The sequence below is a fragment of the Erpetoichthys calabaricus genome, chromosome 8 (genome assembly GCF_900747795.2).
Source record: "Erpetoichthys calabaricus chromosome 8, fErpCal1.3, whole genome shotgun sequence".
NCBI lineage: Eukaryota > Metazoa > Chordata > Cladistia > Polypteriformes > Polypteridae > Erpetoichthys > Erpetoichthys calabaricus.
The window spans coordinates 197,718,523-197,736,422 of record NC_041401.2 but is presented as its reverse complement, the minus strand read 5'-3'; the positions used below and the strand labels follow the sequence as shown (position 1 = coordinate 197,736,422).

At 44.9% G+C, this 17,900-nt stretch overlaps 1 protein-coding gene across 1 annotated transcript; it reads right to left on the bottom strand.

Moving 5' to 3' along the window:
* Positions 1 to 1,105: 1,105 nt before the first annotated feature.
* On the bottom strand, positions 1,106 to 17,268 carry lancl1 (LanC antibiotic synthetase component C-like 1 (bacterial)). The gene is made up of 9 exons (XM_028808089.2): positions 17,007 to 17,268; positions 14,253 to 14,370; positions 11,657 to 11,864; positions 9,546 to 9,693; positions 9,145 to 9,291; positions 8,766 to 8,948; positions 2,567 to 2,743; positions 2,290 to 2,362; positions 1,106 to 1,993 (listed from the first exon to the last, which is right to left on the bottom strand). The coding sequence occupies exons 1-9, from the start codon at positions 17,091 to 17,093 to the stop codon at positions 1,917 to 1,919; spliced, it is 1,218 nt and encodes a 405-aa protein (XP_028663922.1). The 5' UTR covers positions 17,094 to 17,268; the 3' UTR covers positions 1,106 to 1,916.
* Positions 17,269 to 17,900: the final 632 nt, after the last annotated feature.

The following is a 17,900-nucleotide window of genomic DNA, read 5'->3' as shown; positions in this document are numbered from 1 at the left end:
GGAGTTGTGATCCGGTGTGTCCTAAACAGGGGAAGTGCAACGGGAAGACGCACGACTTTCAATGAATCTCACCTCCACTACGCCCGAGTTTTATGGAAGGACTCAAATGTACAAAAACACATCGAGTGCCTCGGCACCGAGAGCTACTTAATGCTTTTATGCCGTCTCATTAAAACTGAACATCCCTGAGCCAGCAAATACGACTGCACAAAGATTACTGGAATACAAAAAAGTTGGTCACACAGAAATATTTTTACCCAAACTGCAATGGCCAGCAACATTTTACTTGAAAAGAATGAATTAACAGAACTATAAATTCTCACATTTAAAAAATAAAATAAAAGTTGACTGAACAGGAGTGGGCCGCTCAACCGAGAGTGCGGACTGCACAGCCTGGGCACCAAACACACCGGCCGTCCTCAGGCCCAGACCTGTGGACCCCCTCTGGCGGCAGCTTGTGTTTCCAGTTGGGACGCCTGCCTTAAATCAACCAGCAGTGATTTCCCAGTGTCTGTGCCTCGAGAGCAGTGTAGACATTACAGTGTGGACTTTGGTTAAGTGGTATTATCATGTGCCAGACATTTATGTACTGTACACACACGCACTCACACAGATACCTTAGTATTTATTCACTTGACTTTTCAGATTTCCATCCTCGTCGTCATCCTGGTTCTTTCTTTCCCAACGAGCAGGTCAGCTGGAGTGGCTGAAGCCTTTCACCATTCAGTGCCAGTGTTTGCTCTGCTTGTTGGCAGCTGTCATTACTAAGACACAATTAGACCAGCAAACTACACAGGAAAAGACAAATTACTAGGAAAACCACAAGAGAGAGACTTAAATGTTTAAAACTACGAATATTCAAAATGCCTTTTAAATGTGATAAAAAAAAAAATAAAAATCACACTGTTGTGCTGTTCAGAATGAAAAGTGTGAGAAGAGACCACAAAAGAGCAGCCAAACGAATGAGGGACCCGAGTGAGAAGCTGCCTGGAATACACAGGACTGAGATGGAGAGCCACTGAATTACAGCTTCCCAGTGCTTTAAATGAAAATAAAGAAGTAACAGAGACAAGAACAACGCTGCCAGACACTTAGTACTCTGTAATCTTTTTAAACAAAGCCATTCTTTTAATTGCCCAACTTACTTTATGATGTAAGAGAGCTGGCACACGGCACAAGGGTATGGCATGGTGAATTACACAGCACAGTACAGCACAGCACCGCCTTAGCGTAAAGATAAAAGACGCCGAGAGCAAACTATACAAAGACTCTCAGAAATGCCACTTGTACTTAAAGTGAAAGAACATGCAAAGCATCCTAACAAAGGCTCTTACACAAGCAAAATATTTCTACGCACAAAATACCTTATTATTAAGTGAATTCATTTCAGATCTGTCTGAACGCGACTGCTGTAAGTGCTTCCTAACTCTAAACTATAAATGATTCGATTTTAAAAATCTTAACATTAATCTCTGGCACAAATGCTATCAAAATCCAAATGACTTCTCAGTTGTGCCGTCCCCATTATTAAACAGTTACTGTACACTCAGCACAAAAAGCAAACTGCTAGTTTAACGAATGACAAGAAAAGAGAAAACCAGAGGCACTCATCTGACTGGACGAGTTATTACGTCACACTCGACACGCCAGAGAGCGCACTTCTATGTACGCACGGCTTGTCCTCCTCATGAGAACACCAGGGGGGCACAGCTGGCCGCTCCAGTGCCCTCCAAATGTTACATGTGAATTGCATCACATCTGAAATGAAAAGCTAAAGCCAAGTCTTTACAGTAGTAGAATGAGTTGCATGTAGGGATGGGGAGACAAGTTACATCAAGGAGGGATACAGGAGGCCAAGGAGAAGAACTGGCGCCCACCAAAACGGAAAAATCCTCCCTCTTTATATTCCAAGGATTCTATAACTCAAATGCTGGGAATTTGGACCTCATAGGCTGCAGCAGATCTACAAGAAAGTAGATTGTTCCGGCCATTCCTAGAAAGTAACAGGAAACACAAAAATTACAATCCTGGGTGGAACAACAGTAAAATATTAAGCTTTACTCTGTTTTCTATAGCATAGTGTTGAATGTAATAAATAAAGTTAAGAAAAATAAAAAGCAATCAAAGGTTGTTTTAATAACTCACTGGTAAGTGAAAGTGTGATGGCAGTTCAGAGATTAAGCCCCTCATCACTTTACATTGAGGACTCGTGGGGCCTGCCCTGACAGCGCCGAGTACAAGGCTGGAGTGGCCACTTAGATCTTATATCATAATTAAAGTTATGTTTACCTTCAAAAAGAGAGAATGGAGTGTCAGGGGTCCTGCAGCCGTGCTTTCCATAATCTAAACACCATTCTGCAAACTTTTCAGGTGAGGGGGAGAACAAAAAAAATGAATTAGACGCAATATACTGCTGATCAAACACTTCATACGAAGAACAACATAACATCAAAGCAAGGCATCGGGTAGTGCATTTGTGTCACAGAGGGCCCACATAAAATATGAAAATGCCACCACGCCAAGCACATTGTGAAAGGGAGTTTAATAAAAGACTGCCATTACATACCTTACAAGCTCGGTACAGGTACTTGGCATCCTGAGTAAATTTAAACAGCGCTAGGAACCCATAGGCATTGCCAGCCACTCCATGGCACAATCCATAGCCTTTTTTCAGAAGCCCTCGATTCCAAATTATTTCTCCACATTGCACAGCATCAATCATGTACTGATCCACTCCAAAAACCTGAAATACAGAGATGCACGTTTATCTCAGTCATCACTTGTTATTATTGCTGCTCTTATTTTAAACGAACAAACGGAGTCTCCTGCAATAATCCACAGTCCTGCACAATCAGAGAGGGCCAGCTTGAGCAGCTCGTCTGTGCAGCGCCACGCGGTGCTAAAATGAAGAAGAAAACGTTCAACCAGTTCAATGAAGACAAATGCAGAGTACATATTGCATTTCCTGCTCTGTGCCGTTACTGATTTATTTATTATATGGCATTCATTTTGTGAAGATGAGTGCAGTCACTGCTGGCTCAGCCCAAGTCAACGATTTCGGACGTATACTGGTGGTCTTAAACAAAAACAAACCTGATGGCGCCAAACCCATTCATTTATTAAGCAGGCTGGCACTTTATAATGAACATCAACAGCAAAGGCCATTTTTGATCTGTCGGTTTATTTTCCAGTTTTCTGACCAACCCAATCAAAGTCAACGTTGTAATCGACAGTAAACACCTCAGCCAATCGCTCGGACCTTACAGGAGATGGGCCTTGATAACCCACAGCTAGAAAATCGCACAAAAAAGTCACCTGGCTGACTGACTTAAGAACGCCAGCTCTGAATTGACGTATTCGCAGTCCACACCAAAACCTGACCGAAGATGGCAGGACCAGAAATGTGAAATTGCGGCTTGAAAACTCACATTCTGCGAGGAGATGAGGGCCAACACGGCTGCAGAACACGGGAAGAAACCAATTAATGAGGGTGAAAAACATCTCACCGATGTTATCATCACTTGTTATCAAAAGGTGCAGCCGGCCACTGACTTCAAGGTGCCATTTACTCCATGAGACGCAACTATGACTCCTCTATCACAAGGGCAGGCCATAGAGAGAGATTCTATTATAAAAAAAAATTCTTGGAAGGAGACAATACGTGATCTTCTCGGAAGACAATTTCATGTCCTGTGAGACAAAAGGAACGCTGCTGTACAGGCTTTTAAATGCTCAATGAGCAGCACGACAAGCAGGACACGCAGCTTGGCAGCAGCACCCCTAGTAGTAAATGAAAGTAAGCTTTAAAATGGTGTTATTATTTCATCAAGTGTACCTTTTTATCTAATATTTAAGCAAATAATGTGATAACATTAACTGTCGAAGAAAACACAATAATGTAGCCAACCAGACTAACCAGGTAATATACTGCTGTACAGATACAGTCACAAACTCCACCAAGAGCCACAGCAAGGTCTGGGACAGCAGCCACCCGCATTTTATTTTCTGTGCTGCAAAACTGAAAACAAGTGATAGCACTGATGTGCACAAATCAGAGCCCAAAACCGAACTGAGGGGATCGGGGAAAGGTGGAGGCTTTTAAAGGCCAGTACAGGAAGTGATGCCCAAGGGGCCGGGACCAGAAGGGTCTTCAACCATAGGTTTGGAGACGGAAGGGATGTCAACAGGGCCAGGTGGAATTTCCCATGAGTGGTCTGCAGAAAAGCGAGAAAAAGAATCAATGCACTCTGCCACATCCCGGTCTGGTTCAGAACTGCCCTCATTCAAGCCCTTCAGCTGCCTCTCATGCGCATGTGTGTGACAATATACAGTCAAGATACATGCATACGGGAGGCAGTCAGTGAGCTTCACTAAGGGTAAAATGCCAGGACAGGGGCTGACAAAGTTCACGAATGGCATTTCTCCTTCCTCTGCAGACCACCTAAACCCCAACTGGGTTCCACTTCTGTCTCCAGACCACGCCCTCCTACTGACCTCACTTCAGCCTGTTCCCTGTTGGACCCTCCGGCCACTTGCCTTCCCCAGTCAGTCTTTTGAGACTACTCGTTACAATATATGGGGTCAAACCCCAGACCCTTGTCTGTCTTTGTGCTTCCTTTCACAATATGTATACGTATTTGTACAGTATATACACTGCTTTAGAAACCAATGAGCAGACTCATCCCAGAACTGTGGTGGCCTTCTACTATAAAAGTAAATTCAGAAGCCTGTAAGGTCCTAACCTGAGCACACGTCAGGAATAAAAGCACAGAGGAGTACATAACTCAACAGACACTTTCTGACAAATGAAAAAAAAAATATCCATCTTGTTAACCGTTAGTTACTAGTTGTGTAACATAAAGGCTGAAGATACTCAGCCTCTCCGTCCGTCCAGCCAACCTTCTTCCATTATCCCTTAGATAAATTCTGTTTTTGGTAAATCAGTGCTGCCTTAGACTTCTCTACTTCTGTAGCGACTGCCATTATCAAAGACTAGCTGTCTAAGCCCAGGGTCCTAGAAACTATTGATATCGTCAGAACTGAACAGAACTTTACTTTCTTAGAAGGCTGGCGTCCTTCAACATCTGCAATAAGATGCTGCAGATGTTCTATCAGATGGTTGTGGCGAGCGCCCTCTTCTATGCCGTGGTGTGCTGGGGAGGCAGCATTAAGAAGAAGGACGCCTCACGCCTGGACAAACTGGTGAGGAAGGCAGGCTCTATTGTAGGCATGGAGCTGGACAGTTTGACATCCGTGGCAGAGCGACGGGCACTGAACAGACTCTTGTCAATCATGGAGAATCCACTGCATCCACTGAACAGGATCATCTCCAGACAGAGGAGCAGCTTCAGCAACAGACTGCTGTCACCGTCCTGCTCCACTGACAGACTGAGGAGATCGTTCCTCCCTCACACTATGCAACTCTTCAATTCCACCCAGGGGGGTAAACGTTAAAATTATTCAAACTTATTGTCTTTTTTTGCCTGCATTTTTATTACTCTTTAATTTAATATTGTTTTTGTATCAGTATGCTGCTGCTGGAGTATGTGAATTTCCCCTTAGGATTAACAAAGTATCTATCTATCATCTGAAATGTCGAGATGTCAGGTACAGTCATTCCTCACCTATCGTGGGGGTTACGTTCCAGAGCCCCCCGCGATAGGTGAAAATCCGCGAAGTAGCGACCTATATTTATTTTCTTATTTATACTATTTTAAGGCTTTATAAACCCTTCCCACACACTTATAAACCTTTCTCACTCTCTTGTTAACCTTTCCCACTCTCTTATAAACACTTCCTATGATCTTAAACACTTTCTACATTCTTAAACACCGCAGGACCAACACTGCACACTGCACGCAGCAATCAGACGTCAATGTGTCTGCACTCGCTTTGTGAAGGGGGGCAGCTGAACTCATGCTGAGCAGAAATGGACTTTGTGCTGCTTCTGCCAAAATGCCTGCTTGTCGCTCTGCGCGTTCAGAAGGAGGAGGAGGAGTGTGTGTGTGGGGGTGTGAGGGCTGAATGCACGTTCGCTCAAACCCCCCCACCCCGGAGGCGCAGTACGCTCCTGCTACTTGGCATTGTCAAGGGGGTGGGAAGCTGAATGAACGCTAAGGAGAAGTGGACTTTGTGCTGGCTTTGTGCTGCTTGTCGCTCTGCGTGTCAATAATTTTAAAGCCTTGTATTTTCCTGTCTCACTGTCTTGTCTTGCGTGAAGTTAAAATGTTTTATAATAGTGTTAGATGTTAGATGTTCAACCATTGGTAGATGTTACTCATATCCTTAGCCCGACATCCACATATCATATGTGTTAACAAAGTGTGTTTTATAAGTTTACATGTGTTTAAAGCATGTGGGATGGGTATTTTAAGGCTTAAACTATAAAAATGTTTATTTATATGGTCTTTCTATATCGCGGATTTTCTCCTGTTGCTGATGGGTCTGGAACATAACTTCCGCGATAGGCGGGCAATCACTTGTATGTAAAAACCCGCGAAGTCGTGAATCCGCGAAAAGTGAACCGCGAAGTAGCGAGGGATTACTGTAATTGAAAGGAACTCCTCTGGGCGTCTCTCTCCTAGGAGGTTTCGTTTTGCCGATGTGCTCGCCTCGCTTGTGTTATTAGCGGCTAAGCGAGTTTTCTGTTTCCTTGGAGGCGGAGCCCTTACCCTGACTCCACCTCTCACTTCCGGGCCGGACAGACAAACAGACAGACAGACACACACTTTCACATGTAGACGTTTATATAGAAGATTGTTCACTGTGCTATTTGACAATAAAATCAGATTATTGCAACATTCCTATGCACATGTCTTAACTATGATGTCGGGTTAAGCTAATTTATGGTTTACCAAGGTAAGGATATCACAGATTCTCCTGAATCACCAGGGTCTGCAGAGTGGTGGCTCTGAGGGTAGGGATCTGCACTGGCAATCGGAAAGTTGCCGGTTCGAATCCCATAAATGCCAATAGGGACTCTGCTCTGTTGGGCCCTTGAGCAAGGGAGCCCCTTAACCTGCAATTGCTGAGCGCTTTGAGTAGTGAGAAAAGCGTTATAAACAGTGGGGCAAAAAAGTATTTAGTCAGCCACCAATTGTGCAAGTTCTCCCACTTAAAACGAAGAGAGAGGCCTGTAATTTTCATCATAGGTATACCTCAACTATGAGAGACAAAATGAGAAAAAAAATCCAGAAAATCACATTGTATTATTTTTAAAGAATTTATTTGCAAATTATGGTGTAAAATAAGTATTTGGTCACCTACAAACGAGCAAGATTTCTGGCTCTCACAGACCTGTAACTTCTTCTGTAAGAGGCTCCTCTGTCCTCCACTCGTCACCTGTATTAATGGCACCTGTTTGAACTCGTTATCAATATAAAAGACACCTGTCCACAACCTCAAACAGTCACACTCCAAACTCCACTATGGCCAAGACCAAAGAGCTGTCAAAGGACACCAGAAACAAAATTGTAGACCTGCACCAGGCTGGGAAGACTGAATCTGCAATAGGTAAGCAGCTTGGTGTGAAGAAATCAACTGTGGGAGCAATTATTAGAAAATGGAAGACATACAAGACCACTGATAATCTCCCTCGATCTGGGGCTCCACGCAAGATCTCACCCCGTGGGGTCAAAATGATCACAAGAACGGTGAGTAGAAATCCCAGAACCACACGGGGGGACCTAGTGAATGACCTGCAGAGAGCTGGGACCAAAGTAACAAAGGCTACCATCAGTAACACAGTACGCCGCCAGGGACTCAAATCCTGCAGTGCAAGACGTGTCCCCCTGCTTAAGCCAGTACATGTGCAGGCCCGCCTGAAGTTTGCTAGAGAGCATCTGGATGATCCAGAAGAGGATTGGGAGAATGTCATATGGTCAGATGAAAAAACTTTACTCGTCGTGTTTGGAGGAGAAAGAATGCTGAGTTGCATCCAAAGAACACCATACCTACTGTAAATCATGGGGGGTGGACACATCATGCTTTGGGGCTGTTTTTCTGCAAAGGGACCAGAACGACTGATCCGTGTAAAGGAAAGAATGAATGGGGCCATGTATCGTCAGATTTTGAGTGAAAACCTCCTTCCATCAGCAAGGGCATTGAAGATGAAACATGGCTGGGTCTTTCAGCATGACAATGATCCCAAACACACCGCCCGGGTAACGAAGGAGTGGCTTCGTAAGAAGCATTTCAAGGTCCTGGAGTGGCCTAGCCAGTCTCCAGATCTCAACCCCATAGAAAATCTTTGGAGGGAGTTGAAAGTCCGTGTTGCCCAGCGACAGCCCCAAAACATCACTGCTCTAGAGGAGATCTGCATGGAGGAATGGGCCAAAATACCAGCAACAGTGTGTGAAAACCTTGTGAAGACTTACAGAAAACGTTTGACCTCTGTCATTGCCAACAAAGGGTATATAACAAAGTATTGAGATGAACTTTTGTTATTGACCAAATACTTTTTTTCCACCATAATTTGCAAATAAATTCATGACAATGTGATTTTCTAGATTTTTTTGCTCATTTTGTCTCTCATAGTTGAGGTGTACCTACGATGAAAATTACAGGCCTCTCTCATCTTTTTAAGTGGGAGAACTTGCACAATTGGTGGCTGACTAAATACTTTTTTGCCCCACTGTAAATGCAAAGAATTATTATTATTACTTATTAAAACAAGATGCACATATTCAAGGTATGTCACGTATTCTGTGGTGTTCCTGTGGACCTCAAACAATCATTTACTTTGCAAGTCTGTCCCTCAATCTTACCTTATAGGCTTGGATGAGCATGTAGATGAGGCCTGGCGCGCCATGGCACCAATGAACTAGCAAATCCCGGGTGTCACCAATGCAAGGAGGGTAGTTTCCAGATGGAAATTTGAGATTACAAAGAAAATCCACACTGGGTTTCACCAGTCCCAAAAGTTGATCTTGGCTTACCCCGAAATCTGGCTGGACAAATTAAATCAGATCAAAAAGTAAGGTTAATATGATACACTCATTAATATGAATCAAACAAATGTTAAATCAAGAGTTTGTTTTTACCTCATTTGTTATATTTATTTCAATGAATGCAAATGTCAAGTCTCCGTTTAGAAAGTGAATTAAAAAGTAAACCCTTTATTTTTATTTATTTTTTTTAACATACCTGCATCAGAAAGTAGTAGATTCCAGCTAACCCATGGGCCGCCCCAACATAGTACTCCTGGTACCACTCGTACATCAGGGGACTTTTCTCCTGGAATTGACTTTTCATTGACAGGTTTGCTCCAGAAGCAAGAACAGTTTTACAAACCTGAAAAAGACAAAATGACCCATTTAAAGCTGAACTGCCACATGAAACACTCGCTTCTTAAAAGCGGAGTCTATGAAGCCTGCATCATTCTTTGGAAAGGGTATTAAACCAAGAATCCCGTGACACTCTTTTAAGAAGACCAGTTTTGTTGCATTTCCACTGACACAATCGGAGCCCATTTTGAGATCTGAACGTGAACGGACCCTCCCTTATTTTAGCCGAAGCCTCATTTTAACGCGGCCCACTTGCATTACCTGTTGAATGTACTGCCTAGGAATCCTTTCCTGTTGAAGTTGTTCATTCACAAAGACGAGTGAATACAGATAACCCATCCGTCCATACAGCATCTCATCCGGGACTCGGGAATCCAGTTTTACGACAGACTCGTGAAGCTGTAAAAGTCTGGAAAAGAAAAGAGCTCAGTTACTTCACCACGTTAAGTTCTGAGTGAGAAAGTTTTAAAAATGTGGTTTAAGGACATCCACTCCGCCATTCCCCTTTAACTTAGATGTAATAAACGTTTATCTACACGAGACCCGAGTTACTCCTAATAATAAATGCTATTCCTTACCATTACACTGCTACACACACAGGGCTGAAACTCCAACTTCACTAATTAAGACAGTGAAGTGCAAGCAGAATCCTATGAGGAGGACGTGTCGTGTGCCATTAAGTGACACCTTATAACAGAATCCTACCGCCAAATACACAGACTGGGAGACTTGAAGGAACTGAAAACGGAATTTAAAAGAAACTCTCTTTTTCAGTTCACTCAATGTGAATATATTGGGGCTGCAACAACTAATCTGTCGCTCATTATATCCTAACACAGGGTCACGGGGGTCTGCTGGAGCCAATCCCAGCCAGCACAGGGCACAAGGCAGGAAACAAACCCCAGGCAGGGCGCCAGCCCACCGCAGACAACTCATCTGTTTTATTGAAAATATTCAATGATGAAAATTGTAGCCAACAAATTCTGTTATCGATTAGCTGGCTTGTTACACGTGCACACGTCACTTTAATTGAACAGCAATTATGACATTTTGAGAAAAGGCAGCGATGAAGGGTGCAAGCACGGTGGAAGGTCAATACGTAAACTCCACACAGCTTTTCATTCGACTCAAGATGTGTAAAAACAAGGAGGGAGCAGCAGAGCAGAAAACGCATCGGAGTAACGGCGATCACCCCATCGCTCACATGGGCATCCTCAGCCTCACAAAACGGCCATCTGACCGGAGCAGAATCCAAGTCAAGAATACCAAAGAGATGAGGACAGCAATGGCCAGTATGTTACAGTGCACTAAAAAGAAAATCGAGGCTTGAAATACACAAGCACCATTCCACCTCGCAGTCTGCGCTCCCATCTAGTGGATACAATCAAACCACACACTCCACGTAAACTGGTGTGGACGGGTTAGCGTCAGTGTCGGCCTTCGTTACCTTCATGTAGACAACAGCCTTGAAAGGGTTAAGCAAGACCTTAACGTTAAGAGTAAAATGTCACCGTTAGAGTTTACTTGTATTACTGCTCTGAAGGAGAGCGCTGTGCGTAGAATACGACTCTTTCTGTTTTGAATGAAATTCTTGCACTTTTGCACAAATGTTGCATTTTTTTAACCCCCCCCCAGTAATCAACCAACAAATCAATTAGTGAAACAACGATAAGTTGCAGCCCTGGTACACACCCTCTGTGTTTAAAAAGACTGTGACATGGCTTGTCAGGACGGCCTGGAAGAGCCCCCCGGAGTGTCTGGACTGGTTTAGGACTCTGAACAGGCGCAAGGTAAGCCAATGTGGCCTGAGAAAGTCAAAAGGGTCCGATCCACTGACCACGTGGAAGAGCCATGACTGAGCAACGGCAGGACCGTTCTGCCATGAAGTGCAACATAATTCAAACTTTAATGACAGATGGAGCATCACTGGAACGACGTCAACTCCTGACAACTGCTTCACATTTTCTTGACAATAGTTCAGTCAACTCCCACTAGTATTGTCATCCTATCACATACTACTGACTTTAGACCTGTCATGAGGGGCCTAGCGTTCAACTACGAAAAAACCACCTTCAGTAAGACATACGAGATCTGTGTGAACGCTCACACAGGAGTCAAGCAGTTTGCCAAGCTCATGCCAATACATCACATGTAGCTAGTGCCAACGTTAGCCATAGCCTCACCTTAGAAATCTTTCTCTGCTTTAACAACCCTACAACCCGACTGTGGTTACCAGCTACACCTGAGATCATGAGGACACACGGACACGGACTGAAGAGGGGACACAGTAACGTTTAGGCTTCGTGTCTTGCCCACCACATGCAGCCTGGCTGCTCGCGTGCTCTTTTAATGCCATTATGAACGTCACTCACTGGTTCAGGCACTCCTCCGACTCCCTTTGCTTCTGCATTTTGTGAAATATCACTGCAGCTATGGCAAGCGGGCCTGTGTCGCCACACAAAAAGGTGATCCAGCGCCTTGTCAGACAGTTCAGGCTCTTGCTAACAAACTCCAGCGCTTTTGCAAGATAAGAAGAGTCTCCAAAAACATTATAAAGATGTAAATAGAGCAGGGAAATACCTAGAGACAAAAAACACAAGTTAAAATGATTGGTCTGCCAACTATGATGAAGACAGAGCTGGAAAGCAATAATCAACTTTATTCTTTCAGTCATTGCTTAATTGGCACACAGTGGGCACTTCTTGTGGTACACCTACCCTTCAGTCGGTGTCCTCATCAGGCGGGCAGACGATGCCGTTTAACATGCTGGCCGTCACCGTGACAACAGGTAACTCTCTTCCTGATGTCCACGTAAAAATCAAAGTGTTACTCTAATATACTAATTAAACGCATTTTGTTACTGAGCAAAACACACTAAACAAACGGATTTTCTCTAACATTTGAGGTAACTGGTGGTTGGCATATGGGTCAGAAAGTTCTCCCAAATTCTAGTTGTGTGTGAAACTGAGAGGCAGACTAGAGATTTAGATGGCCATGAGAGCGACGTGGCTACTGTGCCAGACTAGCAGAATAAGCTTATTAGGGACAACGTCACCAGTGTACTCAGGAGGACACTCCATGAGCAGTGATGAAATGGGCCACCGGAGGCTGACATGACTTGTACAGGTAAGCGGTGGGACAGAGTTGGCCAATCAGTCAAGTGGTACATTGAGGCAGGAAAAAGACCCCTGAGCGTTACGAGTTTTAGTACCTTGTTAGCTAAGGCCAAGTTCCACTCCTGCCAGCCAAAGCACATGAAGGTGTGTCAGCATTGGGTTAAGCAGCAAAAACACAGAATCCTGGAGGAGCGGAGCAGCACTCACTACCTGCTTCGATAGAAAACAGATCGGTACTGATTCACAGTGACAAGACAACCAGAATATGCCCGGCTGGCCTCGGGTCCCAATCCGGGTGGCTCGTCGTGTGGTGGGTGTGCTAACACGCTGCCCCTGTCCTCCTCATGGGGTATTGGGCATATTCTGGTAAACTGTCAATCTCAGGGGTCATTTTCCTGCCTCACTGTACCAATTGACTAATTGGCCAACTCTGTCCCACCGCTTACCTGTACAAGTCATGTCAGCCTCCGGTGGCCCGTTTCATCACTGCTCATGGAGTGTCATCCTGAGTACACTGGTGACGTTGTCCCGAATAAGCTTATTCTGCTAGTCTGGCACAGTAGCCACGTCGCTCTCGTGGCCATCTAAATCTCTAGTCTGCCTCTCAGCTACACGCACACGATACGTCGATACCCGCTTTAACATGTTGACTGCCAACTACAAGATGGGAGAATCGTCTGTTCCATATGCCAACCACCAGTTCCGTCAAATGTTAAGAGAAAATACATTTGCTTTGTGTATTTTTTTTTTTTTGCTTAGAAACAAAATGCATTGAATTGGTACATTAGACTGCAGTGGGCTGGCACCCTACCCGGGGTCTGTTTCTTGTCTTGTGCCCTGTGTCGGCTGTGATTGGCTCCAGCAGACCCCCGTGACCCTGTAGTTAGGATATAGCAGGTTGGATAATGGATGGATGGATAGTATATTAGAATAACACTCTGATTTTTACACTGACATCAGCAAGAGATTTACTGGTTGTCATGGTGACAGCGTGTTAAACAGCGTTGTCTGCCCACCTGAATATGACCCCCAACTGAAGGGTGGGAAGACTGTAAGAAGTGCCACTGTGAAGTTTTGTTTTACTCCAAAAAGGGTTTCATTTGACTGCTTTTTGCCACGATTATGTTTAAAAGTGTGGGCACTTATGAGGGGTCAAAGAGCAAATGCCACATTAGCACAAATATAAATCTTCCACTTGATTTCCTGAACTGCTTTCACACTCACACATTCACAGAGAGCTTGAGTTGCGCACATACATACACACAGTTAGGGCACAGGCCAGCACTCTGCATTTCATCACAGGGTACATCCATCATGTGCTCACACACTCGCTCATATCAAGCCAGCCGAGAGTCACCAGCCTTTATGATTGGTCAGAACTCCTGACCACATTTAACTCCCTTCTCCATCTCTTATTTACATAGATATTTACTTCTCCCTTTCCTTTGTTTAATGTTGCCTTATTAAAAAGCCTTAAGCAATTTTCCTTTAGCTAAGCTCTCCTTCTCAGGGGTGGGGTTTGATTTGTCTTCAATTTTGTTGGGTTATAAATTGATCTGTTTGTATGGAATGATTACAATGAAAATTAATAAAATAAAAGTATATAAAAAAAAAAAAAAAAAGAACTGACAAGAATTCAATGACTGTTCAAGTCTGTCTAAACTCCATGAGGGCAGTAGGATGTAAAACAAAACGGCTCCCCACTCAAATCCACTTCATCTGCAGAGGTGATCTGCTCCCCGTTAAATCTGCGGCACGCATCGCCCGCTCAATCACATAAAGCGTGTGTGTGTGTGTGTGTGTGTGTGTGAAGAGGCCAACACCTCTGCGGGACTTGTGCCTCCACCCTTACCTGCCCAGCCGGTGTAAGCAGTGCAGTCTCTAGGATCAGCCGATCGGAGACCATGGTGCATCTGTTCCAGCAGCTCTGCAATTTTACACCTCACACGCCCGGCAAACTCGTGGGTAAGCTGTCCGCAAAAAGATGACATAATCAGTCAGTACTGCAGATATTCTCATGAATCACAGCAGGAATTTATGGAAAGAGAAAATCTGTCCTTGTGTTGATCCCACCATGCTTCTGGTTCCAGATACAAGCAGCATGTTAAAGACATTAGTGGACTCCAGAGGGCTCACCTGTGCTCCTTTGTTCTTCACACCAGGCGGCTGTACTTGTTTAAAAAAAAATAATAATAAATTATACATTTCAATTCAAAAAAGCAAACGTAATTCATTTCGCGTAGTGGCTTCTCCGAGTCTGTGTGAGATTTTGTTTTAAGACCACGCACTAATCAGCCAAAACTGAATGTAATCAAATGACCAGTGGGGTAAGGGCCGCTCCACTTGTGGACAGTTCTGCATTCTGCTGGCACATCTGCTCAAAGTCGAGTGATTAACCAAAACTCTCAGTAGTCTGAATGACTGTATGTGTTACGCTGGCCTCATCTCATGTCGTTCCATTCCTCTTCTGATATTCCTGACTGATACTTCAATTAGGGTTAGAATTAGTGGAGAATTCCTCCTAAGGGTATGCCCTGGCACACATAGTTTCAAATATGAACTAGGGTTAGGCTTAGGGGCCATTTAGTAACAGCTGGCACAGTCGACCCACCTGCAGGAATTCACAAACCACCCCAGTAACTGGACGCTGCAGCTCTTGGGTCCTCTCCTACTTTGTGTCCCTTTCCAGCCACCAGTCGTCATCGACCTCGGCAGCTTCCACAGTTCAGTGACATGCTGGATCACCCGACTTCCCGTTCACCATCGTTAGCACTGGCTGAAAACACTCAGGATTGGGACGTGTCTCCCCCATGGCCCACCTTTTGATGCTGATTGGTCATTTGAGTACATGCAGGTCGGGTTGAATAAAGTGAGCTCTTCAATTGAAATGCAGTCCACTCAGAGCGGCTGCTAAGCAGAACGCAATTCAATTGCTTGGCTTTTAGTTACGATGTGCAACCTGTGGAAAGCGCTTTTGTATTGCCTTTTAAACTGACAAGAAAACTGTGTGCCACAGCGACAAGTAATTCTGTCATTTGGATGATACGTTTTTAATTATGGGATAATAAAACTGTGCTAGAATTAAACACACCACATGCACATGAAGTGCACTGCAATGTACTGAACACTTTGGATTGACTGCAGGTAATCCTGACCTGAATCATCTTCCATGGACACCACACTACAAGAAAGACATAGCAGCACTTGAGGCTGTGCAATGGAGAGCAACCAGGAGAAGCGCAGGACTTGCCTAGTGGGGGCTGGGTGGTCTCGGACCCCCTGCAGATTTGGTTTTTTCTGTCCTCCCTGGCCATCGGACCCTACTTGATTCTTTGTTAATTAGTATTGTCTAATTTTTTTTATATTTTTTCATTTTTCTTTCTTCATCTTGTAAAACACTTTGAGTTCCATCATTTGTATGAAAACGTGCTCTGGAAATAAGTGCTGTTGTTGAAGAACATGTCGTACTGTGACGGACTCGGAGAATTAAACCTGCTTAGTCTGAGCAGAGGAGGCTGCACGAGGACCACATCCAGGCCTTCAAAATCCTCCGAGGACATCGATAAAGTCGATGCAGCAGAAGTCTTTCAACTTAACGGTCAGTCACGCACTTGAGGACGCCGGTGGAAATTAAGAGGAGGCTGAAGTAGAAAGCCCTTCTTTACGCAGAGTTTTGGGAATCTCAACAAACTACCGAGCCAAGGAGTTGAAGATGAAACCCTGACTACTTTTAATTTGGGTCTGGAGGAGACCTGGAGACAGCTTAGCCATCAGCTAAAGAAACAAGTGGGCTTTACTGGTCCTGCGTGTTTGTCTCATTTCTTATGTTCTTTACTTACGCAAATAAATGTAAACGTCGGATCATTCAATCAATAAACGAAAGAGAAGCTTAACATTGGGTGTTGTTTGATTCTCTTCTCTGTCTATTTATAGGAGTTAACATCAGATCACATTTTAGATCAAACTTATACTCACCTTTTAAAAATTCAGTCTAAAGGGCTCCCGAACTTTCTAGCTCCACTGTAACCGCGGACGAGACCCCAATGAACTGCTGGGCACCCACTGGCACTTGTGGCATTCTAAAAGGCACAAGCGAACTCGGACGGTACGGTGGCGCAGTGCTGGCGCTGCTGCCTCTCAGTAGGGAGACCCGGGTTTGCGTCCCGAGGTCCCCCCTGTGTCTGCGTGGGTGTCCTCCCACGGTCCGAAGCCACATCACGAGTCCCCGTGGCCTGGTGTGTCCGCGCCTGCCTGCCTGCCTTGCATTCAGTGCTACCGTACGCGTACAATCTAAACTGTAATAATAATAATAATAACGGTGGCTTTTTGCGTAAAACGAATGGCCCTGCAAATGCATGGAGAGTTGGATTAAAACAAGTCAGTCCTTTACAACTGAACGCCGTTATTTACACCGAAACAGCACAGTTCGAAGCTCCACTGGAATCGACCTGCCACATCCCCATGGGCTTACATAAGGGGGGGGGGGGTATTGGGTCCAACGCCGTGCGGGGTCTCGACAAGCGAAACCAACTGTCACCGCATCGCGCTGACCACTCGCTCAAGGACACCGCCACAGGCGCCGCTTCTCCCCGCTTACTCGACTCACCCGTCCGTGCGTGTCGAAGTAGGCCGCCGTGCAGCCCGGGATTCCGTCGTAGTCGCTGTACGGGTTCTTCAGAGCTCTTGGCTCCATTGCCTGCAGTTCGATCGCCCGACGCTGCGACAGCAAAATAAAACTATGTAGTACTGCCGCGACAGCAAGGGACGGAAAATCTGCAAATGGAACCTTCAGATACGCCAGTTACCGAGCAGAAATTCACTGCGAGGCGCCAGCCGCCGTTTGACAACAACAAACGTGTGAGCAACGCGCCAAAAGCCGAGTCGCAAGAGAAAGACGTCACGGCGTCGGGGCGGGACCCTCCTCCAGTTACTCCGCCTTCTTCTGAGCGTGTCCTACTGAAAATCCGCACACTTCCCTTATAAGGTCAGCATCCGTCCATCCGTCCGCCCATCCAACAATATCTCCGTGCTTTTATTTCAAGTTCAGTAGGCGGGGGACCATCTCAGGATGAGGCCATACTCGAGATCAGCTCAACGCGCACATCTTGGATGAAAGTGACACGGGAGAGCAGAGAGCATGCAAACAGCACACAGATGTCGAGGCAAAGTGGTGAGCGGCCCTATGGGGATGAAAGGGTCGAAATAACAGCAGTAGCCTGAGTATTGTGTGAATTTCCCCTTGGAATTAATAAAGTATCTGTCTATCTATCTATGTATCTATTGCACAATTTGTCGTTTGTGAGTCAGCTCTGCGTCAAGTGTGCCTCGTTCATCTACTTCTATCCCATTTATTACCGTGAAAATAATCAAACGCCTACATCCCCGGTGCGCTCACGGGTATAGAAAGCCTGCTTAGCATTTAGTCACCTTTTTAATGCCAAACTTCAAACCACTGATGTGTTGTGCATAAAAGATTCACTACATATACAGTACATTACAT

Excerpts from the sequence above, each read along its gene's own strand:
- lancl1 (XM_028808089.2), bottom strand. The coding sequence starts at position 17,093 with ATGGAGCCAAGAGCTCTGAAGAACCCGTACAGCGACTACGACGGAATC. Across the intron at positions 9,292-9,545 it reads CTAGGCAGTACATTCAACAG|GTTTGTAAAACTGTTCTTGC; the intron begins GTAATGCAAGTG and ends TGTCTTTTTCAG. Across the intron at positions 8,949-9,144 it reads TCTACTACTTTCTGATGCAG|CCAGATTTCGGGGTAAGCCA; the intron begins GTATGTTAAAAA and ends TAATTTGTCCAG.